General features: G+C 36.3%; 1 protein-coding gene across 1 annotated transcript in view; it reads left to right on the forward strand.

The window, feature by feature from the left end:
• The first annotated feature begins 111 nt into the window (after positions 1-111).
• PRKDC (protein kinase, DNA-activated, catalytic subunit) overlaps positions 112-25,793 on the forward strand; it is an 85,098-nt gene continuing 59,416 nt past the window's right edge. Inside the window, exons 1-34 of the mRNA XM_084511315.1 lie at positions 112-302; positions 400-476; positions 576-668; positions 845-919; positions 1,556-1,664; positions 2,922-3,034; positions 3,718-3,817; positions 4,365-4,420; positions 4,517-4,547; positions 5,260-5,417; positions 5,646-5,792; positions 7,404-7,568; positions 8,292-8,460; positions 9,532-9,581; positions 10,145-10,282; positions 10,530-10,679; positions 11,141-11,256; positions 11,970-12,129; positions 13,003-13,089; positions 13,466-13,585; positions 13,993-14,152; positions 14,418-14,524; positions 15,508-15,598; positions 16,442-16,605; positions 17,432-17,584; positions 18,666-18,773; positions 19,536-19,762; positions 20,191-20,285; positions 20,868-20,967; positions 22,006-22,139; positions 22,639-22,893; positions 23,865-24,100; positions 25,035-25,243; positions 25,370-25,502. Coding sequence (XP_084367441.1) covers positions 158-302; positions 400-476; positions 576-668; positions 845-919; positions 1,556-1,664; positions 2,922-3,034; positions 3,718-3,817; positions 4,365-4,420; positions 4,517-4,547; positions 5,260-5,417; positions 5,646-5,792; positions 7,404-7,568; positions 8,292-8,460; positions 9,532-9,581; positions 10,145-10,282; positions 10,530-10,679; positions 11,141-11,256; positions 11,970-12,129; positions 13,003-13,089; positions 13,466-13,585; positions 13,993-14,152; positions 14,418-14,524; positions 15,508-15,598; positions 16,442-16,605; positions 17,432-17,584; positions 18,666-18,773; positions 19,536-19,762; positions 20,191-20,285; positions 20,868-20,967; positions 22,006-22,139; positions 22,639-22,893; positions 23,865-24,100; positions 25,035-25,243; positions 25,370-25,502 — 4,431 coding nt within the window. The 5' untranslated portion in view covers positions 112-157. The remainder of the gene's footprint in view (positions 303-399; positions 477-575; positions 669-844; positions 920-1,555; positions 1,665-2,921; positions 3,035-3,717; positions 3,818-4,364; positions 4,421-4,516; positions 4,548-5,259; positions 5,418-5,645; positions 5,793-7,403; positions 7,569-8,291; positions 8,461-9,531; positions 9,582-10,144; positions 10,283-10,529; positions 10,680-11,140; positions 11,257-11,969; positions 12,130-13,002; positions 13,090-13,465; positions 13,586-13,992; positions 14,153-14,417; positions 14,525-15,507; positions 15,599-16,441; positions 16,606-17,431; positions 17,585-18,665; positions 18,774-19,535; positions 19,763-20,190; positions 20,286-20,867; positions 20,968-22,005; positions 22,140-22,638; positions 22,894-23,864; positions 24,101-25,034; positions 25,244-25,369; positions 25,503-25,793) is intronic.

Here is a 25,793-nt window from a genome sequence, read left to right on the forward strand (position 1 = left end):
AAATTTCGCGGCAAAACGCGGCCGGGCCCGCCCATCCCGCCTCCAGCAGAGAGGGGGGGCGGGGCACCCCATTCCCCACAGTGCAGGCGGGGCGTGCATCCCGCTCCACCCCTAACACCCCCCCCACACTGTTCCGCCTTGGTGGGTGCCGGGCGGCATGGCGGGCCCCGTGCCGGGCGCCCTGCAGCAGCTGCAGGCCTGCCTGCGCCACCCCGACCCCCCCGGCGCCGCGCTGCGCGCCTGCGGCCTGCTCCGCGCCATGGCCGAGGCCTGCCTCGCCTGCCCGCCCGGCGCCGCGCAGGGTACGGGGGGGGGGGGGGCAGCGCGTGGGGTGGGGGCAGCGCCCGGCCCCCGAGCCCCATCCCTGACCCCCCGCCCCTCTGTGCCGTCCCCCCGCAGCGCTGCACGCGTCGCTGGTGCTGTCGGCCGAGCAGGGGCTGCCCGCCTTCGTCTGCCGCTCGCTGGGCGCCGAGGAGGTAGGCGGGGGGGGGGATGGGGTGGGGATGGGGGCGCTGCCCTAAATAAACACGGGGGCGCTGCCCTAAATGCTGCCCTGAACGCCGCTCTCGTTGCAGTTCCGGGAGTGCCGGGAGGAGGCGCTGCGCTTCCTGCGCGTCTTCATGGAGAAGGTGGGCGGCGGGGCGCACCCCTACGCCCGCGGCATCAAGGTGGGCGCTGCCACGCAGCGGGCTGCTCCCTAGTGTGACAGCCTTTTTTTTTTTTTAAAAAAAAAGTCCTCAATGTGTTAGCAGCAGAAGCTTTGGAGGTGTAGGTGAATGCATCGTTGTCTCTTGCTTTTTCTGTGTTTGCAAGTGTCATAACCTCTTTTTCCTTCCCTACCTAGCAAGCTTGTCTTAGCGTGTATACAAAGGATAGGGCAGCCAAGTGCAAGATTCCGGCTCTGGAGCTTCTGATCAAGGTAAAGTGCATTTTATAATCTCTCTTTTTTTTTTTTTTCCCTAGAAAAATCTGTTGTGTTGCTATACATACATATATATATATATACATATACGCACGTGTGTATATATATATATATCACAGAATCGCAGAATTTCTAGGTTGGAAGAGACCTCAAGATCATCGAGTCCAACCTCTGACCTAACACTAACAGTCCCCACTAAACCATATCCCTAAGCTCTACATAAAAGCACAAGCTTTATCTGCATATAAGCACAAGCTTTATCAAGTAGAAGATCCGTAGTCCACAATAACAAGACATCATTAATACTGTAATATTAGATCTTTAACAAAAGATAGCTCTTAATGATAGGTTGTTGTTGGCATTCCTACAGTAAGTCGCTCAGGTGCCAAAGTGTCATTCCTTCGCCTGATACTGCAAGGCACAGTTGCTCTGGAGGCAGCTGCAGATTTTCTTACACACTTTATCATGCTTCTTTAAGGAGAGTTTTTCCACTTGTATACTTAAGAAAAAAAATATATCTCATGTAACTTGTTAAAATAGATTAGACACAGTGTGTGAAAGGTGCAAAGGAGGGCCTCTTTCAGGAGGCTTGTTACTGTGTGCAGCAGCAATGTTGTTTCTTGTTTATTCTAGTTGCTCCAGAATTTACGAAATTCCCATCTTATGGAAGAAATGAAAGTTGGGGAGATCTTTAACAAGTTTTATGGGGAGCTTGCAGTTAGAAGTAGAGTTTCTGATACAGGTAGGTTTTAGTTTTTCTGTCAATGTCCTTCGTTTTATTTACTCCAGTTTTGTTTTATTATTGCCCACAGAAATGTATAATTGGTATTACCATGGCAAGTGTGTTCAGGAATGGTAGCTGTCAAGTCTTGAAGCTAGTAAAATTTGTTCAGGTTTTCTGATGGTGATCACAGAATCACAAAATTGTCTAGGTTGGAAGAGACCTCAAGATCATCAAGTCCAACCTCTGACCTAACACTAACAAGTCCTCCAGTTAAGTGTTTCTTAGCAGATTTATGTATGTGTATAAGCTAATACGTAGGAACAATTATATATTTGAATTTAGTGGTGGCAATCTGTACAGCATTTTAGCATAGTTGATGTAAAAGAATATTTTTATGTCTAATCTGTTGTTATTAGTCTCTGAATGCCTAAATCCTGACAGTAATTCCAGCTTTCTTGGTATAAACTGATTTAGCTTGGCTAATCTGTTAGATTTTTTTGTCTGGATTCAATGTTAATTCGATGTATCTAAGGCTTAAAAGTTACTCCTATACCTGCTTTATAACAGGTTATTTCTGCGTATAATGTTAGCTTTAAGAGGAGTCCTGGTCCCTACAGTGGGCGCTCTTCTCCACAACAGAGTAAATTCCAGGCTGTCAAATCCCTGTCAAAGTTTGTGTAAGCCCCAGCTTGGTTGCTAAAGCTTGTCATAACCTTATTCCAGCCCTAGTAACTTTTATTTTCCACAAAGCTGTAGCTTAATTCTTGAGTTTATCAGTTCCTGCCTTGCCTAATTACATTGTTTTAGAATATTAAGATTACTAATATGAACTATAGTCTGATGTTCTTGGGTAGTTCCAGCTAACATTTTGGCTTGACAGATTCAGCCCTTAGAAAAGTTGCTGTGTCTGCATGGAACCCAATTAGGCTGAACTCAGGCGTAGTAGCTTCTGCTAGATGTTGGCCGTCACCCTGGTGGTACTCAAAAGACTTGGCATAACCTCAAGGCCAGCAGCAAACTTGAATGATTGGTAAATGCTTCTTCAGTGGATATGGCCTTTGTTTTAAAAAAATGGCCATGTTTTTAAAAAAAAGAATACATTAATTAATATGAGATGTGTGCATCTCACATCATAATATGCGGACATGTATATGTTTTTCCCACATGTTAATCACAAAGTAAAATCCTCAGTAGTGGTTGTCTTCTGGTTGCAAGTTACATAGGAATTTCAGAAGAAATTATTTCAGTAATTAATAATAATAAATTGCTTTCTAGTACTGGAGAAGATCTATGAGCTTTTGGGAGTTTTGGGAGAGGTCCAGCCCACTGACATGATTAACAACTCTGAAAAACTGTTCAGAGCTTATTTGGGAGAGCTTAAAACACAGGTATGTACTTTTCAGATTCTTGCATTGCTTGTTTTTGTTTGTTTTTCCTTTGGTATTTTTGGTTCTGTATGTTTTAGTACTATTCTTACTTAGTACAATGTGTAGAGATCTAACTGGACAATCATAAAGGCTTCCTTGAGTACTGTTAAGGTTATAGTTCTCCAGTTCTGAGAAGTTTTTCAAGTAAATATTTAAGGCCTCAAGTGACCATAAAGGAACAAATTTACTGTGAAAAAAGATGTCACATGATGATCATTACACTTTGTGCCTGAGCAAAGTTATATTGCCACTCACTGACCGTTTCTGATTTTGGCTCTACTAGCTGTGGAATCCTTGCCCTTCAGGTAAATAGCATGCTTCTGCCAACTTTGCTTTCCTATGTTCCATGCTTTTAAGAGGTTAGTGTGAGCTGTCTACGTTTAGCTGTTGTTAGTCTTGGTGGAACATATTTCATGGTTGTCAAAGGATTTCTTACACTTCTGTAATTAAACACCTTCAAATTGTAGGAGGTTTCTGAGAAGTAGGTATTTCTGTAAACTTATGTTCATAGAGGTGAGTGCTGACGTAGCTGTACAGAGTTGGATTATGTTATTTTATCTGCACTTCTGTGAACTGGGAAACCTTGGAGGTAAATTTATTTTATCTTGAGGATAATATTTTTTTTCAATTCCCATTTTTGTTAGATGACATCAGCTACAAGGGTACCCAAGCTAACCATTGTAGCAGGATGCCTGAGGGGACTGACTGCACTCATGTACAACTTTACCAAATCTGTGGATGAAGGTATGTAGCTTTCTACATGAAAGACAGTTGAACAATTTTGATATATTTTAACTGTTATACAGCCAGCAAGCATCAGGGTTTCTAGTTGTGTACTCAGAACAAATTTTTCCCTGCTGTTAGATGGTTTATGCGAAAGCAAGGCACATCCAGCCATGTGGTCCTTGTAGTCTGTGTGGGGTAGCTTGATCACCGTGTTTCTGTATGTAAAGGTTTGAAGTGCTGTTTTCTAACCAGAGATTGGACAGCTGTGAGAGCAGTATTAAAGCTAGAGTGCAGTTTATACAGAGATATGTTTCCTTTAGAAAATATATCAGTTAAAATGTGGATATTCAGAATAATCAATGAATATAATGTACAATTATTTTATTTTATTTTATTTTTAGATTTAAGAGTGTTTTAGGAAAAAGCATCTCTGCTTCTTAAAATTGAATCATTAAGGATTTCCAATTTATTTCTTCGTGGAAAGCTTTGGATAAAAATATCTTTTGTTTTCACTCTATCTCTTGCGTATCAGTAATGAAATACTAATTATTGGATTGTTTCACAGATCCTGAAACTTCAAAGGAGATTTTTGACTATGCAGTGAAGGCAATCAGGCCTCAGGTAGATCTGCCACATTTTAATTGATCCACATAAATTATTTAGTCCCGTTAAGAGGAAGAATTAATTGCATATGACAAATGTTTTTTCGTATTACAGGTTGATCAGAAGCGATATGCAGTCCATCTAGGTAAGACTAAATTATTTCAGGTCATCCTGGGGCGGGGGGCGGGGCAATACCATTCATGCAAAGAATTTTGCCTTCTGGAGATGTTTATTCTCTATTGGTTCTCTTCAGATCACTCTAGTTTTCTAAGCTGATCAGGAAACAAAACTGGTGTACTTTACCTAGTTTAACCAAATATTCATTTAACTCTTAAAGTCTAATTGGCTTACAGCAGTATTACACTTGATGCCATTTGCTCTTATGCAGTCAATACAAAACCCTGGTATAAGAAAAGGATCATAGTAGGAGTAGAAATAAGAGGAATGAAGCAAATGAGGCAGTAATGAAGCAATTTCAGCAAAAACTGCATTGCAGTTTGGTGGAGGAGGGGACTTGGGCCTGACTGCAAAACCAAATCCTCGTGAATTTGTGATCGAGCATATTTATTTGTAACCACTAGAATCCATTTCTTTTTTGCTGCTAATATAAATAATTTCAGAACAATGCCGTGCTTTCCATAGTGGTGTACATTAAAAGAAGAGGATGTTCGAGGGTTGTGTTTATGCTTAAATTCTTAGTGTTTGGATATTGATACTATAAAGGTTACAAAAATACATTTTTATCTCTATCATGATAGATATACCTACCTAAAGTCATAATATGGACTTCTATCGTTCTGTTTTTAAAAAGCGCAATATAAATCTGGGTTTTAATGAGAATTGTTTTTAAATTGCAGCTGGTTTACAGTTGTTCAGCTTTCATGCTGCTCAGTTTGGTACCCTACTGTTGGACAACTATGTCATACTCTTTGAAACAATGTGTAAATGGTGTGGCCACCCAAATCAAGAGATGAAGAAAGCTGCTAATTCTGCACTGGATTCATTCCTCAAGCAGGTATTGCAACTTCTAAGTCAAATTTCCTGAAATAGTGGGGATATTTGGGATATTTGCTGCTTGGAAGTTCAGTGATTTTTTTTTTTTAAATAGTTAATTTGATTGAAATGCTTCATATTACAAGCTGTGTATCTTTTAGGATCTAACTGTGTTTGGTGTTTTTTGTTTGTTTGTTTGTTTTGTAGTTTCACATGTGGAAGTCCTGACGTTTTAGTGTCTCTTTTACAGATGTCTATAATGGTAGCTAAGGATGCTGAGCTACACAAAAGCAAATTGAAGTTCTTCATGGAGCAGTTCTATGGAATCATCAGAAGAATGGATTCAAGTAACAAGGAGTTGTCCATCGCTATTCGAGGATATGGGCTTTTTGCAGCAGTATGTACATGAATTTTGTTTTGATAAAGCAGTTTACTTGAATTGGTTTAAAGCTAAGATTCATACATCACTCATTTTACAATAGTGAACATCTTGTTTTATAGAAAGTGTTTCTGTTTCTGGATTAAGTATTGAATTTGATTAGCTGCACTGTAAACATGTTATGGTTGAAAGTTACTGAAATGCATACTGAATTTAATGGGACCACTAGATTGTAGTTACTTCTGCTTCTGCACTGGTTCTAGGGTGTTAAAAACATGGACTTCAGGTACAGATGTCACAAAACTTAAGGAAGTGCTTAATCAATTAGGTACAGACAATACCTCCTTAGCTCTGTTTGCATTTTAGACAGCAGAGTCCAGGCCAGCTCTACTCTGGAAGTTCAGATAGTTTCCTACAGAGCAGGAATCTCAACCTGAACACCCAAAGTGTGCTGCTAACTGTAGGAGACTAGGAGGTAACCCGTGAAACATCCGTAAATTAAAAACCAAAACCATGCTTATATGCTTGAGTAGAGAGACAGATCAGTCTGTCAGGAAGCACTGTTAAGAGTCAGTTTCCAAGTTTTGTCAGTGGTTGATTGAAATGGGAATATCACAGTAAAAGTTCACTAAAAAACAGTATGTGTCAACAGCATATGTGTTTGATGGTGCTATCCCAAAATTTATACCACAACATTATAAATATTGATATTCTCTCCCCCACCCCCCAAAAAAAAAAAAAAAATTAGGTTGTTATTTATTTAGAGAAGGCTAGGAAGTGTGACAGTATCTGGTTCCTAGCTGAATCCTTTACATTTTGCTGCCATTTGAGCAGAGTGCATTTGTTTTGTAGAATTTTCAGCATTTGTTTTTGAAACCTAGTCTTCTTTGAAGATATGAGCTAGAAAACAATTGAGTTAAGGTTCAGTTAATTCTCCCCAAAAATGAAGCACATCAAATTACTAAACTGACAGAACAAAGTTAAAAATAAATGTTACGCGATACAAGAAATTGATTTAAATTATATTAAAATCACATCATGTAAATACCGATATAGTAATATATATATATATATATATACACATACTGTTGATATACACTCTATATTACTATAGTGTTTATATATACTATAAAATATTACTGTTTATTATATAATAATATAATTTTGCAAACTTTAACGGGGAAAAAAAGGATTTTAATGATGAAATACCTGTAAATCTTTAATGTGTTAAGAAGCACTAATAGTTGTTAGCCTGTTCAGACTAAATCTTGGCCTAGCCTCAGATGATAGGTTGTGAGGAAGCATGTCTTGCTGTCACTGCACTTAGTAACCTTAGCCAGAAAAATGTTCAGGGATTGATTCAGGTTCAAGGCAAACTCTTTTAGAGTCTAATTGCTAAAATAATTCTGATGTAACAATTGCGGTTTTACAAGTGATAAATGGATACTCTTTATCTTGTTACCCTGTTCTTAGGCAGATTAGATTCAACCTTTAGCTTAACTTCTCTTTTTTGTCACTGCCTAAATTGGTCCATTCTTTTTCCACAGTCCTACCATGGTTTTTGCCTGTAACCTGTTTCCTATTTGTGTACGAAGCTGCTAAATCAGTATTTTATTTTCTATCTCTAAGCCCTGCAAAGCTATACATTCTAAGGACGTTGATGAGATGTATGTTGAGCTCCTTCAGCGCTGTAAACAAATGTACCTCACGGAGGCAGAGACGATAGATGACAATATGTATCAGCTACCAAGTTTCCTCCAGTCTATTGCAAGTGTGATATTTCATTTAGATACAGTAAGTGGAGTATTTAAAGTACCAGTCATTTTTTTTATGTAGCTTGGGATGTGTAAGAAGGTAGTAGCTATGAACTTGATACCTGTGATAAAAGGTATTTCTTTAACTGAAATGTGATGACTTTTAGCTCATAGGGGATGAAACAATGTCAGGAGAATACTCTACTAGGTTTTATTTGAATGAAGAAAATGTGTGAAATATACTTAAAAAAAAAAAAAAAAAAAAAGTTTTTAGAAAATACTAAAACATTTTGATACTGCTACTTAGCATGTTCCATGAGGCTGATGATTTGATTTTTCCATTGATGCTGTGTTGTCTGTGTTGTAATGAAGGTTTTCTGTATCCTAGCTGAAGCTGGGAAGTAAGGCTAAGGAGGAGAAGAGACTTCTTAATTCTGTTTTCAGATTACGGATGAACAGATTATACTGCTGTGTTTTTCTTGTTCAATTAAATTGGTACTTTTCTGATAACAGCTCCACTGGAATCAGTCCTAAACTTATCTGTTTAGGAACCACTTCTCATCGTGTATTCCAGTAAACTTTTTTACTCTGTTTTTCTTGATGTCTGAGATGAATTTGCTTGCTAAGTCTTCTGCTATTTCTTAGAGTAGGTCGTCATGTAAATTCTTCTAATGAAGTTTCTTGCTGAAAAACTTTAACATAATTCTGCATGCTAATATTGAACTAGAATAATTGTATCCACGTGTTTTTTCATTTTTTCTAGATTCCAGAAGTATATACTCCAGTTCTTGAACATCTTGTTGTGCTACAAATCAATAACTTTCCACAATACAGTGAAAAAATGCAGTTAATCTGTTGCAGATCTATAATAAAGGTATTTCTAGCCCTCTCAGGAAAAGGTCCTGTTCTCTGGAGTTTCATTGGCACCGTGGGTGAGTCTGTGATACTAACTCTGTTTGTTTGTTTGTTTTTCCCTAAATTGATTAACTAGTTCTAAGAAAGGTTTATGGAATAGGCATTTGGTGTCAGAAAGGAAGCTTTTTCCACTTTGTAATAGTGAAGAGTTAGGGTTATCATTGTGTTGTGTTTTTTTTTTTTTCCCAAAATCCATTGTTAAATCACTTAGGAATTGTATTTAACAGTTGCTTTGGATGACAGCATGTGTTATGATCAAGGACAGGAGAATGTATGTTTTTCATAATCTGTTTAAATGTAACACTTAGATTCCTGCTCTGGAGGACTGTGGTAAGAAAGAGCTTTTACAAAGAATGTGCAAAAATCTGTTCAATATTCTTTCAGTTACCCTTGTGAAGTATCACAGGAAGTAGAGTTAGTGTAATCTATTAGAAACAGTCGTTTCTGTGCTCTCGAACTTGTACATAGTAAAAAAAAAAAAAAAAAAAGATTCCAAATATGCAGTTAGTAAGATACAGTCTTGCAAACATAATAAACGTGTTAGTCTTGGTAGCTGACAATTCTAGTAGTTTCCAGCATGCTGAAGTTTCATTACAAGGATTTTTAAAAATGATTTTTGATTTTTCAGTTATTTACAGTGGCTTTTCTCTATTGTGGTATCTTCATTGTTTCCCTGTTCTTTATTTGGGATATGCTGTACACCCAAAGCACTGTGCCAGAATGGATATCCTAAATGCACGTCTGTGAGAATCATTGGGAGTTACTGTCTTATATCATATGGGCATTATGGGGAATGCCTTAATAGTCATCACTGCATTCAGACTGCCAAAAAAAAAAAAAAAAAGAGCCAAAGTGATTTTGACAAAAAGTAATAAGATGAACGTTCAAGATTGTTCTTAAATGACAAGTAGAGCCAAGACCAGACCAATAAATCAAGAGTATTTGCCAGGGAGACAATCTTTTTTGCTTCTGCCTTATTCTGATGAAATATAGAAAAAAGGGAACTCATTTAATTCATGGCTGACATGAGGAGTTGTATGAATGCTATGCCTTTTGAAGTCTGCTGAGGCAATTTTATTTTGTTTCAGTGCATCAGGGATTAATCAGAGTCTTCTCCAAGCCGATGACGTTTTCGAAGGTAAAATAATTGTTTAAAAATCTAGATGAAAAATATATTTAAAGTATGCAATCCAGTTCTTGAAAATCTAGCCCAATAAACAGGTAAAAGCCTAAAGATAAAAACAATAACACTGTCTGTTTTGAATTGTGGCCCTGTTGTTACCAGTCTCTCGTCCCTACGTTTGCTCAGAATAGTAAGGATGTCCCTCTTGTACTGAATGAAATAGAAGGAAGCATACACTTGTTTTCTGCAGTTCTTCTTTGCCTAGGTCATCTAATGGGGTTGTAGTTAAGATCATTCATCTTTCTTCCAGGTTAACAAATTTTGGAATTTAAAAAAAAATGTACTCAATGTATGTGTCAAGAGAGAATCCTGTGCAAAAGGAGTGTTTCGTATAATTGAGGAAGAGATTTAGAGATTTTTGAAAGGATATGGTGTTCTTTTTACTCTTTTCAGATTGGTTAAGTAAGAAAGCCAAATGTTTTGGGTTTCTACCTCCAGAAGTAATTTTATATTGTGCATTGGTTTGAGTCAGGTAGTTACATATGTAGTGTTTGTGAAAAAATGCTTTGTCCTTTCAGGAATTTTTTGGAAAAGAAACTTCTGAATCAGAAGACTCCCCTGAAGCCGGAGAGACTGGGACAGGGAAATGGAAAGTACCAACGTATAAGGACTATCTGTATCTTTTCAGAAGTTTACTGAACTGTGACACAATTAAGGTAAAAGCATAGTTAACACTGAGTCTTATCGTGGCTTTTTTTTTCCTACACTGCTGTAGGAGAACTATTTAAAGGATTTAGTTGGATTTTGTGGCTGGTAAATTAATTGAACAGGGAGGAATTTCAGCTTCCATAGCTGAGAAACCTCTAAAGCCTGATTCTCCAAGTCTTTCAAACCTTGGTTTGTAAATCCAGGAACTAATTCTCATTGGTATTTTAAAACGTGAACCTTCTTCCTTCCACGAAGGAATCTGTTTTTGAAGATGAAAACTTTCTAACTGGAAATTCACCACTGCAATCCCTGAGTCGTTTGCTATATGATGAATTTATAAAATCTATTTTGAAGATTATCGAGAAATTGGACCTGACTGTTCAGAAATTGAATGTTCATGAACAGGTGAGATCTGATGACTTGTCCATTAATTGTTGCTATTACAGGGGAACCAAAATCACATTCCTCATTTTGTCTTCTTTACAATTACATAAGCTTCTTATAGTGTCCTTGCAGTAATATTCATAATAGTCAAAACAGTTTCTTCATATTTTTTGACATTGCACTGTAGCGTTAAGAGATGAAAACGCCAGATTCAGAAGTAGTTCACAGAATCTGTTGTTATAGGATCCATATTCTGGCATCTAGTGTTTTTTTTTGTGTTCACTTTTTCCTTATGAGCAAACATTGTTTATTTTTTCTTTTTGTATTGATGTGTCAACCATGAGTCATTTGTCTGTTTCAGACTGTTTCTAGCAACTAGAAAAAGAGGAAGAGACAGATTATTTATCTGGGGAAAAAAAAAGTTGTAAATGTCTGTGTTGCTAGAGATTCAGTGTTTTTTTTTTTTCAAAACTTATTTTCAGGATGAAAATGAAATTGACAGTGCTTTGATTGGGCCTACTTCTGACCCAGTTTCAAATCTTCAACCAACAAAGCCTACAGACTTCATTGCCTTTATAAATCTAGTGGAATTCTGCAGGTACTAATGCACTTTTATGTAGTTTAGAAGTTACAAATGGTTGGAAGAAATTTGGAGGGAGCTTTATTTAAGATGCTTGTTTCTGACCTATGACCACAATCAATATTTCAGAATGCAGAAGGTGATTAGAGGGGGAACTGTGTTTTAGACATCTGGGTCATGGGTGAAAACATGCTAGCTCATGAGCTTTTTTTTTTTTTTTTTTTTTAAGAGTACAGGAGACATTGTTTTGTTATTTGGCTGCAATTGTCTTCTAGTGCATGTGGTAACTTCATATTATACTGGCCCTATATACACTAAATACTTCAGAGATCAGAAAGTCTTTCTGAAATTGTATCAGACAGTAAATGAGAGGTATAGCGTTGCTTGCCTGTGGAGGTCCAGTTGATTTCCTATAGCAATACTGCAATCTGTCTCAGTAGTGAAATATGATATATTTGTTTGTTTAGGTAAATGCAATAATGAGCTGTAATGAGAATAAGTGTATTAGCACTTAAAAAAGCAACACAAGAAGCAAAATAAAAATCTTTCTATGCTTACCTCAAAAGGTGGCATGTAATTGGTGCCTTGGTGCCTTTGGAGATGCTCTTTTGCAGAAGTGCTAGTCTTCCTTTTACTGACATGAAAGTTTGAGGTGGGGAGGGGGCAGGAAACAAATATTTTTATCTAGATGTTTATTTTTCTTCTGCATAATTTCCGTGCATCTGTTTTAGAGAGATACTTCCAGATAAGCATGTTGAATACTTTAGCCCTTGGGTATATTCCTTTGGTTATGAGCTTATTATACATTCAACAAGACTACCTCTTATTAGTGGATTCTACAAGCTGCTTTCTGTTACAATGAAAATTGCCAAGAGAATAAAATACTTTGAGGTGAGATCTTTTCCCGTTGGAGGGGTAAGATATTTCATTAATGATGGTGTAGTTCTTTTATATAAGCCTTTTATACATCTATGTGCAATACTGAAAATTTATTGTAACTGTTAACTGTTTGTTTGTAATGTCTATGGCATCCTATGTCATATTTAAAAGCATTTAAATATGACCTATATTTAAAAGCATGTAGAAAGTCAACACATAGACTAGAAGCTCAGTTTCTGAAGAAACCCCATCCATGGGTAGTGCTCGTTTCAGAATCCTGAGTGGAGCGAACGGAGTGATGGGAAGCATGCTTGCAGTGCAGACAAAGTAGTTTGATTATCAGAAACAGTCTAGCCAGAACAGAAGAAACATGCCTGGGTTAATTATTCAACTTTTGCGGTGTACTTATATATCCTTCTTACTGATTTCCACAAGAAATATGATGCACCATTTCTGGTATGAAAGCTATTGCAAAGTGATGGTGTTTCATCCCATTAAGTGTGCAGACCATCACACAGCCCAGAACTTCTCTTGCTGCTGGTGATGGCACCAAGTGAAGCAAAACTGTTTCCCAGTCTATATTCTTATACTGTAGATGCTGCTGTGGACTACTGTTTTCTTATTCCACCTGCTTTCTTGCCACCTGTGCATCCACTATTAGGGATTTTTTTTTTTTTTTATGATTTACTGAATGGGAAGGCAAGGACAGAATTAAGTGTGCATGGTAACAGTGTTATGTTTATTCTCTCAAAGCTTAAACAGCCTTTGTAAGTTTTCAGTGATGCAGATTTCTTCAGTAACGTTTGTTCTGAGTTAAGCTTGTTACATATTTGTACTGTGTGCTATGCTTTTTAATACTGTTGATGTACATTTTCTGTTTGGTAGGGTGTTAGTCCAAAGAGTCTCAGAAAATCTACTGAAGACCCAGAAAAGAGTTCTTGCTTTGCACTGTTTGTGAAGTTCGGAAAAGAGGTAGGTCATTTTGCTGACTAGCTTCTTTAGTCTGAATTTAAGCATAAATGTCTCAATCAAAATTGCATCCTCTCTGAAATCTCGTGTACATGACAGCAGTATTCCAGCTGTTTGAATTACACAGTATAATAGGGTTTTATAGTAGGCTTCTCTGTGTTTTTATTTAATGTCAGTAGCATTGTATTGACCATTTACAGTTATTTCTCCTTTGAACATCAGTATAATTGTTCATTAAGTGCTACATGATAACCATTTGCAGGTGAATTAGATTCTGGTATTGTTTTTGAGTTGTATATTTTATGTAGATAATTATATAGGTGATATTAAGATCTTAAAAGGTTTGTGTTTGTTCTTAACCTGTTTATCTGAATTTTAGGTTACAGCAAAAATGAAACAGTATAAAGATGAGTTGTTGGCATCCTGTCTGAATTTTTTACTTTGTTTACCACATGACATCATCATGCTTGATATCAAAGCATATATTCCTGCACTGCAGGTGAGTCAAAATGATGTATAGTTGTTTTTTGTTTTTGTTTTTGTTTTTCCCTAAATCATGCTACAAAAAAAACATGCTCCAAAGTATTGGAGCAAATTTAGTATCCTGTTGAGCAAGTAAGATAACATCCCTCAAGCTTTGCATTGTCTCCAGTAAGAAGAAGTACCAATGAGTTGCTTTTTTGAATAAACAAGTAAATTGTCAGCATTTACTTAACTGTCTCAATTAGTGCTTATGTTGCAATAAAATAGATGTTTCCTCTGCTGATGTTGAAAGAGATGTTAAGCATCAAAGTTACTAAGAAGGAAGATACATTGCATGCTGAATGCTTACAAATATGATATCTCCCTTTAAACCTTAGTAGTTATTAAAAATGAAAAACTGATAGTTTTACATTTGACACACAGAATGCATTTAAACTGGGCCTTAGCTGCATACCACTGGCTGACCTGGGACTGGATGCTTTGGAAGACTGGTCCACTCACATCCCCAAACACATAATGCAGCCTTACTACAAGGATGTTTTACCTCTTCTTGACGGCTATTTGAAAAACTCTACCCCTACAGGTACATAAGCACAACGAATTTTTAGTCTTGAGGGAGGGGGAAAAAAAAAATCATAATTATGCCTAGAGACATGGAAGTTATATACTTTTTGTCTATTTTGTGTTCCTTGTAGTATTATTTCTCTTAAACCCAAATGTTTATTTTTTATTCTTGAAGTAGAATAGGTGATGTTGTTCTGTTGGTTGGTTTTTAAAGAAACCATAACCAAGTACACATGGTACAGGTATACTAAGCTAATGTTTATATGCTGGTTTTCGTTCATCAGCTGAACCCCAGGATAGCTGGGAAGTAAAGAAGCTTTCTCGAGCAGCCCAGAAAGGACTTAACAAAGTTGTGATACAGCGTTTAAGAAAAGCAAAAACTTCTTCATTGGTAAGAACACTGATGCTTTTTAGAGTTAAACGTGAATTAATCACCTCCCACTGCTTCTCTTCCTATCATGCATACTTATTTTTTTCTTAAGATTGTTTTTAACTCAGATCAGTTCAGTGAGACTTACTCTACAGTGTGGCTCAGAAAGCCAGTACATCAGCACAATTGGAAAGACGTCATTCTAGGATGGGAATGACAGTGAAGCAGGAAAGGGAACTGAAGAAATCTGTTAAGTCAGAATCATTGCCAGACTGATGTATAGTGGAATGGATAATTTAACTCCCTATACCTAAAATCAGATAGCATTGTGTGAGTGTGCAAGATGGTATTTGCACAGTGTTGGATGTGTAACTTTCTTATTATGTTAGGTTCAGTCTTAAAAGTCAAACATACTGATCATTTTGACCAGTTGTTTCTCAAATAGTTCCAGATAAGTGTAGTTTTATTTGTATATTCCAGTGTGCAACCTGACTTGGAATAAATGTAGGCATCTAACTAATGATTACTCCTATATGGATTATATAGCTCCTTCCAACCTAATGGTCTTTAAACAAAGTGAGTGAATTTTACATCCCACACAGGCTGCTAGAACCTAAATTATATGTTCTTGGTTTAAAGTAAATGAAAGAAAAATTTTTACTTCAGACTTCTTTCCACTTTTTAGATTATTACTTCATTCTGTAGGTGTGTGTTATCTGTGCTGATAAAAAAAAAATTAGCCTTTACTTGAGAAGTGATAACTGAAAGACCACAGAATGTGATGAAAGTGCTTTCCAGTGTTCATTCTGCTTACTGAACCAAAATTGTTTTATTGTTTGATGCTGTTCCCCTCTCTGGGGAAACAATGTCACGGGTTCTTCACTGTTCCTTCTTCATCAGTATGCTAATAAATGCCATAAATCCTCCATTCACTATATCAACCATGTTAGCTATATTTAGAAGTAACTCTTCCTTCACTAATATTAATTTGCTGAATTTTTCAGGATGACAATCCTTCCTTGGAAGCAGTAAGGACTAGAGTGGTACGCCTTCTTGGATCTTTGGGAGGACAGATCAACCACAATTTAATTACAGGTGTGTGACCTAAAAATATGTATGTGTCTCTGCTATCTCAACACCGCTTCATGAGAATGCTCAAGCCTTTCAAGGAAAGCTACTTTTTACTTTTTTTCTTTTAAACAGAGCTGCTTTTATTCAGTTTCAGAGTTCAGGAGAACAGTGTTAATCTAGTTGTATAAAAGTTTTTATTTTTTTTTAATGCTTATGTTTGTGTTTTTTTCTGCTTTTATAAACAATTTTCTTTTTGCCAAGTCTTTCTTTTGCTAATTTGGAAATATTGTGAGAGACTAACATTATTACCTGAAGTTAAATACAAAATATAATCAGACTTTGACCAAATTAACAAGTGTGGAAATAGAGGGAGAGAAGGAAGTATAGCAGTTTTCTCTAAAGGTATAGACTTTGGAGAATGTAGCCATACATGTAGTCATTCCTTGTGCAACTGTAGAAATCTATATGTTGGATCTGATTTTCAAGAATTGTTAGTTACAGTAGACAAGTAATGTATTGGATATTTTAAAGAAGTATTTTAAATCAAGTGTGGTTCCATGTCTTACAAGTTTATAATTGTCTCCAAACTTAACTGTATTGAAACTGAAGGCTGCTGCAGCTATCTGCTGAAATGTTGGTTGCAATTATTTTTTTCATATGGTGTCTAAAATCTGTTTGGATGTGCAAGTAAAACTGGTCTTCTAACGTACTTCTGGTACTTGCAGCATCCAGTACTTTATAAAGCCTTAATGTTCAGTGGAAGGCTATAAATTTTTTTTTTGACTGAGCTACAGAAGTACTTGTTCTGTGTATATTACAAAAAGCTTTTTTGTTGTTGTTTTAATTTATTTTTTTCAAATGCATTAGCTACTTCAGCAGAAGAGATGATGAAGAAATGTGTATCCTGGGACACCGAGAGACACCTGAGCTTTGCTGTACCGTTTGCAGATATGAAGCCTGTCATCTACTTGGATTTATTCCTGCCTCGTGTGACTGACCTGGCTCTTTCTGCAAGTGACAGACAAACAAAAGTATTGATGAGTTTTTTGCATTTTTGTTTATGCTAGCTAATAGATATTGTGTATAATAATGTCTTCTTTATTCAAAAAGGCCTGTTTTAATTAATTATAGAAATTAATTATATAAATAATTATATAAATATTTAAAGTTTTAAATATAAATTTAAAATATAATTAATGTATATAAATATTTATATAATATATGATATATAAATATTTATTATATAAATTAATTATATAAATTTTAAATTAATTATAAACGTACTTCTTCCATGTTATTTCATTGTGGTGGTACTGAGAGTTTAAAAACTAAAGAGCAAATGTTGCTATTAGCTCTGTCAGACAGCAGTGTGCCTTTTTGAGTTAGACTTATGATAAAAATTTAAATTTTAAGCTAGTTGATCTTCAGTGTTGTTTGATGTCCTCCTCATGCCTAGCCTATGAGCTTGTGGGCTCAGTCCAGCAGAGCACTTAGCAAATATTTTCATTCTCTGTAATGTATATTCCAGCAAATATTTGCTTTGCTCAATTGGGCTATTGATATCCAAACATTCTGGGATGGAGGTATCCCTGAACACACAGTGATGGTGACTTATCCAGTGATGCGTTTTCTTCTGTTGAAAAGTGACTGCATTTGATAGACACTAAAACATAAGGAGAAATGCCAGGTAGAAAGTATGTAGATTATTTACTTGGATACAATCTCTTCCTGAACTGGTGATTTTGCGTAGATTGAATTGATTTCTCAAGTATACCCTTTTTTGTTCTCTCTTGCCCACAATTTTGTCTTCGCTATGGAAGTAATGAATGCATAACTAACAGGGTTTTTGAATTTCAGGTTGCAGCATGTGAACTGCTACATAGCATAGTTGCATATATGCTGGGGAAATCATCTCAGATGCCAGAAAGACGTGAGGGTCCCCCACCCATGTATCTGTTATATAAACGATTATTTCCAGTACTGCTTCGTCTTGCTTGTGATGTAGACCAGGTAAACAGAATTGCTTATAAGTATTTTAGCTTGTTTAGAATACCTGTACGCATTGAAATAAACTTACAATTTTATTTTGAAGTTATTCTGCCAGCAGTTATCCAACGTGTTGCCTTTATTTCAATTGTAATACATTTTGGAAGCTGAAATTCTGTTTTAGGGATAGTTTTTCAGGCTTTTCTTTTTTTTGGGGGGGATAGGGAAGTAGAAGCCTTTTCAAAGACATCAGTAATGGAGCGCAGTCCAGAGTAATGAAAGTAACTCATGGGAGTGTTTGAAGTTTCAATATTCATTTAAAGAGTTAATAGTAATAATTGTTCTTTAGTTCTGTATTTGATTTTTGTTTTTTTCTTTTTCTCTGATAAATTAATTTGAGCAGAAATTGATTCATTCAGTATGGAAAAGCATTTGGGAGAGAGATTGTAGCTTCCTCATTGATAGCTGAGGGGGATATATTTAATTCAAACATATGAACTTATTATTTCTCCACCTTTACACAAAACAGGATAGAAATCTCAATGGCACATAGGTTCAGCTCCCCTGAAATTATGGATATCATGCCTTTTCAGATTGCTGTTTGGGACCTTGGCAACTAGATTTGATTTTTAGACAAAAGTGTTCCTGTTAAAATACACAGGAGACTGTAATCAATTTAAGTGAAACCCTTTTTGCTGGCATATGGCTGAACATAAAGCATAAATAATAACCCTGAATAATGGCTGGATTGGTCCAAACCAATGCACACAGACTGTATTACAAACATGCATGTATGCATATATATTTAATGATTCTTTCCTTCATGTTGTAGAATAACAGGATTTGATCAGGTTAACTTAGAAGTAAAAATGTTGAAATTGATCAAATTAGAATATATATATATATATATATATATACACATATATATATATACATATATATACATACATATATATATAAATCCTTATGTGAGAATGTAATATGAAAGCAATTGTTAATTTTACGGACCCTTTTTCAAAGAAGTATTGTCTCTTATTCTTGCATGTTTTAAATAGCATAGAAATATGTTTAAAGCCAACTACATTTCCAGGATTACTTTTTTCAGGTAACAAGACAGTTGTATGAGCCTTTAGTCATGCAACTTATTCACTGGTTCACCAACAACAAAAAATTTGAGAGTCAAGATACGGTGGCATTCCTGGAAGCTATCCTGGTAGGTCCTAAGTTGTCTTTTTCAGTTTTCTGTGCCATCTGACTTTGGTTTTAACTAGCATCATTCTAGTACTGAAATAAGCAGAAGCACACAAACCGATAGAATAGCTCCTTATTTCTCTGAATAAAGGACACCAGTTTATCAATTTTATGACCAGTTAGTGTTCCTATTTCTTTGACATCCCTGATATGCAGTTCGTGTCTTCATAGTCTTTGTAAGAATAATGAAACACTCTTCTATCATCATTGTGTACAAGTAACTACTAAAAGACCTTTTTCCCCCAACTCTGAATGAAAGTCACTTTTGATGCATGTTTAATCTTCTTTTAAGCTTCCTTGCTTTCATGAGGTGCAAAAGCTTTCAACTTAACACTGTCTTAAAAGCTGAAGTCATGTCAGGAGATTTCACAGTACTTCTTGTAAAGAAAAGTCATTGTTGTCACACCACTTGTAAAGCAGAAGAAACTGGTTTATCAGAAAATGAAATGACTTAGTCAAGGCTTCTATACTGGTTACCAGCTCAGGTGGAAATAGAAACCTAGGTCTTTGAGGCTTAATCCAGTGCTGTGAAGGCTGGAAATACTGTCCTTCCTCTGGACAGTACTAGTTCTGAAGCTTTATTATTTCTGGGAAACTGGGGAAACTGAATATATTTTTTAATTTAGAGTTGCTACCAATGTTGTTTACAACGATGCACTGAGACAATGTTTTGTTTTGTTTTATGTTTTCATTCTTGTAATAAGATTATCTTGCATTATTTCAGGGTGGCATAGTGGATCCAGTTGACAGCACTTTGAGAGATTTCTGTGGTCAGTGTGTACGAGAGTTTTTGAAATGGTCTATTAAGCAGACAACACCGAGACAGCAGGAGAGAAGCCCAGCAAACACCAAGTCTCTTTTTAAACGATTATATAGTCTTGCTCTTCATCCCAGTGCTTTCAAGAGGCTAGGTGCAGCACTTGCTTTTAACAGCATTTACAGAGAATTTAGGTGAGCAAACAGAGCTTGGAACAGTAACCAACTTAGACTAAAAAGTTCAAGAAGATAAAAAGAATTGAGTGTAGGACTTGAACAGTCACCCATTGGCACTCATTCTGTTATATGTAATAGCTGTAAGATTGTGTTATTTGGATCATTCATTGATGTAATTTAATTATAATTGTGTAGTTTGGCTTTCTACAAGGGAACAACATGGAAGTTTAAATTGCTATCACAACTTTATGGGGAGTTATGTTTTTTAAAAGTACTCAACAAACTTTCATTGCTATTCTTTTTGGAGTTGTTTAGGTGTATTTCTGTAGTACAAAAGTATTACACAGTTCATTTCTGCAGTATTTTAATTTGTTTTTTAATTAGAATTTCACACTTTGTGCTTCTTCTACTCATGTTTCTCATCACATTTATTTCTGATTTTAAAGGGAAGAAAACTCTCTGGTGGAGCAGTTTGTATTTGAAGCATTGGTTGTATTTCTGGAAAGTCTGGCCTTATCTCATACAGATGAGAAATCATTAGGTGAGCTATAACTAACTGCAGGATGAAAATGAAAGCCATCCAATTGAATTAATAGATAAACAAACCAAACCATTAGTCTGTAACTTCAGGAAAAGTAAATGGGCATAATTTTGCAACAATGGGAGTATTATTTTTTATTTTTGTCGGTTTTAGGTTGTTTGTTTTTTGTTGTCTTGTTTTTTTATTCCTCATACACTCTGATTTTCATCAATTAATAATTAGAACAGAAAGCCAAAATCTGACGTTCTGAGGCTTTATTTCTTTCAGAGAGGCAATTTGGGATATCATAGAGGTAGCTTCAAAAGAGATACTTGTATGGGAAAAGTTTACTCTTTCTCTAAGCATGAGCACAAAAAAAGCATATACATTTTTGTAGCAGAGGCCTTGCTATTGGGTCAGGCCTTGTTGACCTCTCTGCTGTTTGATGGTCTTGTTCTGCAACCTTGAAAAACATACAATAGAAGCACAGAATGGTGGAGGTGATATGTGTCAGTCTTTTGCACCGTTTCTGTAGCAACAATACCTCACCTTAACCAAGTTACTAGTATTTATGTAAAGATGCCTGTTCTCTCTTTCTGGCAGGTACTGCTCAACAGTGTTGTGATACTATTCATCACCTGAAGCGCATAATTATGCATAAAGCTCCTTCTCTGAACAAGGAAGGAAAGCGGCGAGTACCACGGTCAGCAACTTGCCATTCTTTTGCTTTTTAAATATTATGTTATATTTAACAATGTATGCAGTTTCATTAAACACTTTAGATTCTGAAAAGGAAATTCCTCCTGTGACTGTTGCTAGTGGATGCGTGTTCCCAAAGCATCAGGAAAAGTTCTTTCTTTCCCTAATAATGTCTGTTGAACAGTTCTTTCTTTCCCTGATAACACCTGTTGAACCACAGGTGGGAAATGCTGGATGTGGTAATAGAGGTTCATAACAGTCATTCTTTATTCCTGTGTGGTGAAGTCAGAACAGAGCACTTGCTTTAATTGTGTGGGGTTGTGAGGAAAAGAAAAGTATGTTTCCCTCACAGCTGTGCTCATAATAATGTTAGTGCTGGTATTAGAAAGCACTTGGAAGAAACTTCTCTCAAGTCTTTTATTATTGCTTTAAATAGTAGCAGAAGTAGGACTAGCTGCAATAGGATGATCAGCAAATAAAGAGGCATAATGGTAAAAACAAGAGTAGATTCGGTATCAGGCTGGATGCTCCGAGCCACCTGTTCTGATCATATAGCTCACCCTCCTTTGAGCAGGATGCTAGACTAGAAACATCCTTAGGTTCCTCTTGACCCAGACTATCCTGTGTGTTAAAGAAACTGGCAAGTGGAGTCTGAGAGTTAGCTCACTGCTTGGTATGCAGTAAGCTAGGAGACCAGATAATTAGGGAGAGGAAATACTATGCAGGCTTATTTAAGCCTTAATCTGTCTCTGAGTGTTACAAAGAGAAGAAAAAAGATCTAAACTGATCTAAAAGATCTAAACAGCTTTCTAAACTGTTGCCACAAAGGCTATGCTCTGGGTTTCCAAAGCAGAGTGAGGAAAAGGGAAAGCAGTACAAGCCATGCTTGTGGAAGACCTCTTACTTGTAGTGCAAATGGATTTGGGTTAGATAGATAAAACAATGTTCATGATTTTCATGAAATGATGTTTTTTTAAACTGGAAGACTTTGACTTCTTGCTAGATGCGACGAGGTTTGTTAATCCCTATTGTTTTTGTGCAGAGGATTTCCAGCCTCTAAGTCTGTGTGCCTTGAGGACATTGTCATGTGGCTCTTGGTGCAGTGTGGGCGACCTCAGACAGAGTGCAGACATAAAGCCATGGAGCTGTTCTATGAATTTGTTCCTTTGTTACCAGGTACTGTAAGTTACAATATATTATTCTTTGCTTTCTAAATTCCTTCCCTATACCTTTTATGTGTGATGTGTTAATTATTAGAAAAAATAGTTTTGACGTAAGTGCCTCTTCAGTCACTGCTATTAAATAGGAACTGAGTAGTTGCTAATGTTGGAAATCAAATACTGTGAGAACTTCAGGGCTTGGGATGGGATTGTGGATATGGAAGAAGCTTTTATTGCAGACATCCTTCTGGTCAGGAAGGAGAACTTCTAGGCCCAGAACTGCAGTTGCATCCAACTATGAAAGCAATTATTTGCTGACTGGGAACAAGTGGGAGTGGCTCACAAATTGGCCTTTTCTTTGTGGGTAACTTAAGCAGTATGATCAATACCTTCTCTACTAGAAGATTTGGCTTAAAACACAAAATTTGGGCATGATGGCCCATTTGCCTCTAACTTCTTGCCAGCTTGAAATGTGTTTCTCCTATATAAGTTAAATCTGTTTTTATTCCTATCAGGGAACAATTCTCCTTCTTCTTGGCTAGATGATGTTTTAAAAAAACAAGATGTGTCTTTCCTTATTAACAAATTTGAAGGAGGTGGCAGTGATGCCAAAAGTCCATCTGGGATTCTGTCTCAGCCAACTCTCCGTTGTATGCAGGAGCCCTTTAGTTTACAGACTGTCATGCGATGGATGGATATGTTCTTAGCAGCACTGGACTGCTACAATACATTCTTTGAGCTGCAAATGATAAAACCTCATAAGATTCTGGGTGAGTGTTACAGAAACCACCTCCAAGAGGAGTTCCTACCTTGGGCTTGAAGCTTTTCTCTGTAATGTAGAGTTAATGAGTCTTGAAAGCTCTCCTGAAGTGAGAGCAGTGACAGTATTTAGTGCTGGATGTTTTTTTGATGAGAAGTACGTTGTCAATACTGTATCTTAAAATGTTTCCTTTTGGTCCTAGAAATATACCATTAAACCATGCACCAGTAATTTGTTTTACTCAGTCTCATCTTAAAATATTATGCTGTACAGCTCACTTCCCTCTGCTGAGGAGTGCTATAGATTTATTTTTTATTTAAAAAAAAAAAAAAAGTCCTTCCAGGTCTGTTTACTTGCTCTTTATTGATGTCTGGAGGGAGCTATGAGAAAGTAATAGAAGTCTCCTTTTCACTTTAAGGCCCTCAATGTGCTGTCTTTCTTCAATCTCTGATGTTTCGATTTTAACAGCCTTGCGTTTGAGTCTTGCTCATGTGTAAACATAGGGTCTCAGCTTTCTTTTAATTACTCATGCAGGACTAAACAAAATGCATTTTATCGCTAACAGTACAGTTGCACTGTTACTTCATGTATGAAGTTTTGTGCATGTAGTAGGTAGTCTGCCTGTCAGTGTCATCTCTGTCTTCATTTGAAGCAATGTTGTAAGATTTTTATTGGATGCTTGTAGCGTAGAGACATATTATTCATAACTATGGATTTAATGTTTTAATCCTTATTAATAAATGTGCTTAAAATCATCGTTGGTAATTACATGTTTATAATGATCAGCAATTAGAAAGCTATCCTTCACTGCCCATATTTTTAACATTTGGAACTGACATAGGACTATCAGAAAATGCTGTTGTGAGATGTGGTAGTTTTCTGTTTGTCATCTCAACACAGCTGTTTTCTTCCAAACACAAAACAGCGTATTTGAAAGTTGATAGCTGCTGTCTTGTTTCAACTTATTATGATTCTTCTTAGGTATAAAGAAGAAAGGTGTAAGATCCTCATTCTTGAAAGCCGTGCAATTCTTCCTTGAAACTATTGCTTTGCATGATATCCATGCAACAGAGCAGTGCTTTGATAGCAGATCAAAAGGCAACGTGTTCAGTCCACAGGAGAGAGAAATGTATAATTACAGCAAGTGTACAATTATAGTCCGAATCATGAAGTTTGTAACCCTGATCCTGGAAACATGCCAGCAGGATTTCTGGGAGGTAGGCAATGAAATACATAGTGAGTAAAAATGCGAATTTTAGATGTAGTTAAAGATTCTGTTGCGGGTTGTTTGTTTTGTGGTGTGTTTTTTTTGTTGTTGTTGTTTGTTTGTTTTTTTATTGTGAGGTTATTTTGCTGGAGAACATCATTATTAGTGATGCTTTAATTCAAATTGATGGCTAAGCATCATCAACTGTTACAATCTTTGCATGTAAGAAAAAAAAAAAAAATTGTGCAGTTGAATTTTACAGGTTAATACAGTTTTAAACAGAGGAATTAATCTTTTCTAGGAAGGATATTGACCATGAGATTTGTCATTCTGCATGGAGTACTTGCACAGAGTATTTCTTGCAGGATGCCTGATTGTCTTAAATGTGTGAAGATGATAGTTGCTTAAAAAGCAAAAACTCAGATTGTGGCGATTTCTTGAATTCAGAAAAAATGTTCAGGTTTCTCAAATCTTTACCTAGCCTTGATGTAATGCAAACAATAATTAAAGATATACAATTGCAATACATGTGATTCTTTTATGAAATACATCCTGCAGGTTTAGTTCTGAGATTGTCTCTTGTTTTAAGTAGATATTTAGTAGTGTGCACAGGGCTGTACAGTTCAAGTATCGATGTATAATTAAGACAAGACTAAAACAAGCCTATGTGGACATAAAAGATCTGAAGTGCAATTTGATAGCATACATCTTATATATATATATATTTATATTTATATGTATGCAAATTTTGTGTATTGGCACAATCCATTGAAAGTCAGATGTTTCACAGGGAAAGGTAATGCAATTTCATAAGAACAGTTACTGTTCCATCTTTTGTTTCCTTTAAACATAAGGAGTAATGGTAAGTAATGAATAAAATAAAAGGATTTTGAAATAAAGGGATTTTGAAATAAAGATTTCTTCTTATGACTTTTTTTTTCTAGCTACTTGAGAAGGAATTGCTTAATGAAAGCTTTGTAGAGCTTCTGGTGATGACAGTGTGTGATCCATCGCATATAGGCTTTAATACAGCTGATGTACAAGTCATGAAAAATCTCCCAGATATCTCAGTAAGACTCTTGAAAGCTTTGATGAAATCTCCCTATAAGGAATCTTTGAAAGTGTGCTTAAAAAAAAGAATCACACCACAGAGGTAAGTAGGGACTTTCTAATAAGTACATTATGCTGAACAAACGAAATGAGAAATGGAAAATAATGTGTATGGTTACAAATATAGCTCCCCACCAATGTAACGTTTTTGCTTCTCTTTTCTCATTAGTTTTGAGGACCTCTGTTCTGTTGATCTGTTTAATTCAGATGCACGTTTTGATCAAGTTAGGTTTAGTGCTCTCCTTTCTGCCTGCAAGCAACTCCAGAAATCTGGCCTGCTTCATTCTGTTCTTTACGATCAGGTAATTGCATTTCCAGAAATTAAAAAGCTGGTGTTGAATGGGACCAGAAATAAATGTTTCATGCTTGTTCTACAAATCTGGGTAGCATAATATTGAGGTTTAAACAATCTTAATAGTTATGCCTGTCTTTCTTCAATTTCTAGGGCCTGTAGGTGACAAGAATCTACCCCAAATTTTCCCCTCTATTGAGCTTCACAAGACAGAAAGCTCAAAAAATCAGAAATCATTAATCACTTAAAGGAGGCATTTTTAAACCTTTTTTTTTAAAGAAAGGACATTCAAAGCGATGAG

Source organism: Aythya ferina (genome assembly GCF_964211825.1).
Source record: "Aythya ferina genome assembly, chromosome: 2".
NCBI classification, from domain to species: domain Eukaryota; kingdom Metazoa; phylum Chordata; class Aves; order Anseriformes; family Anatidae; genus Aythya; species Aythya ferina.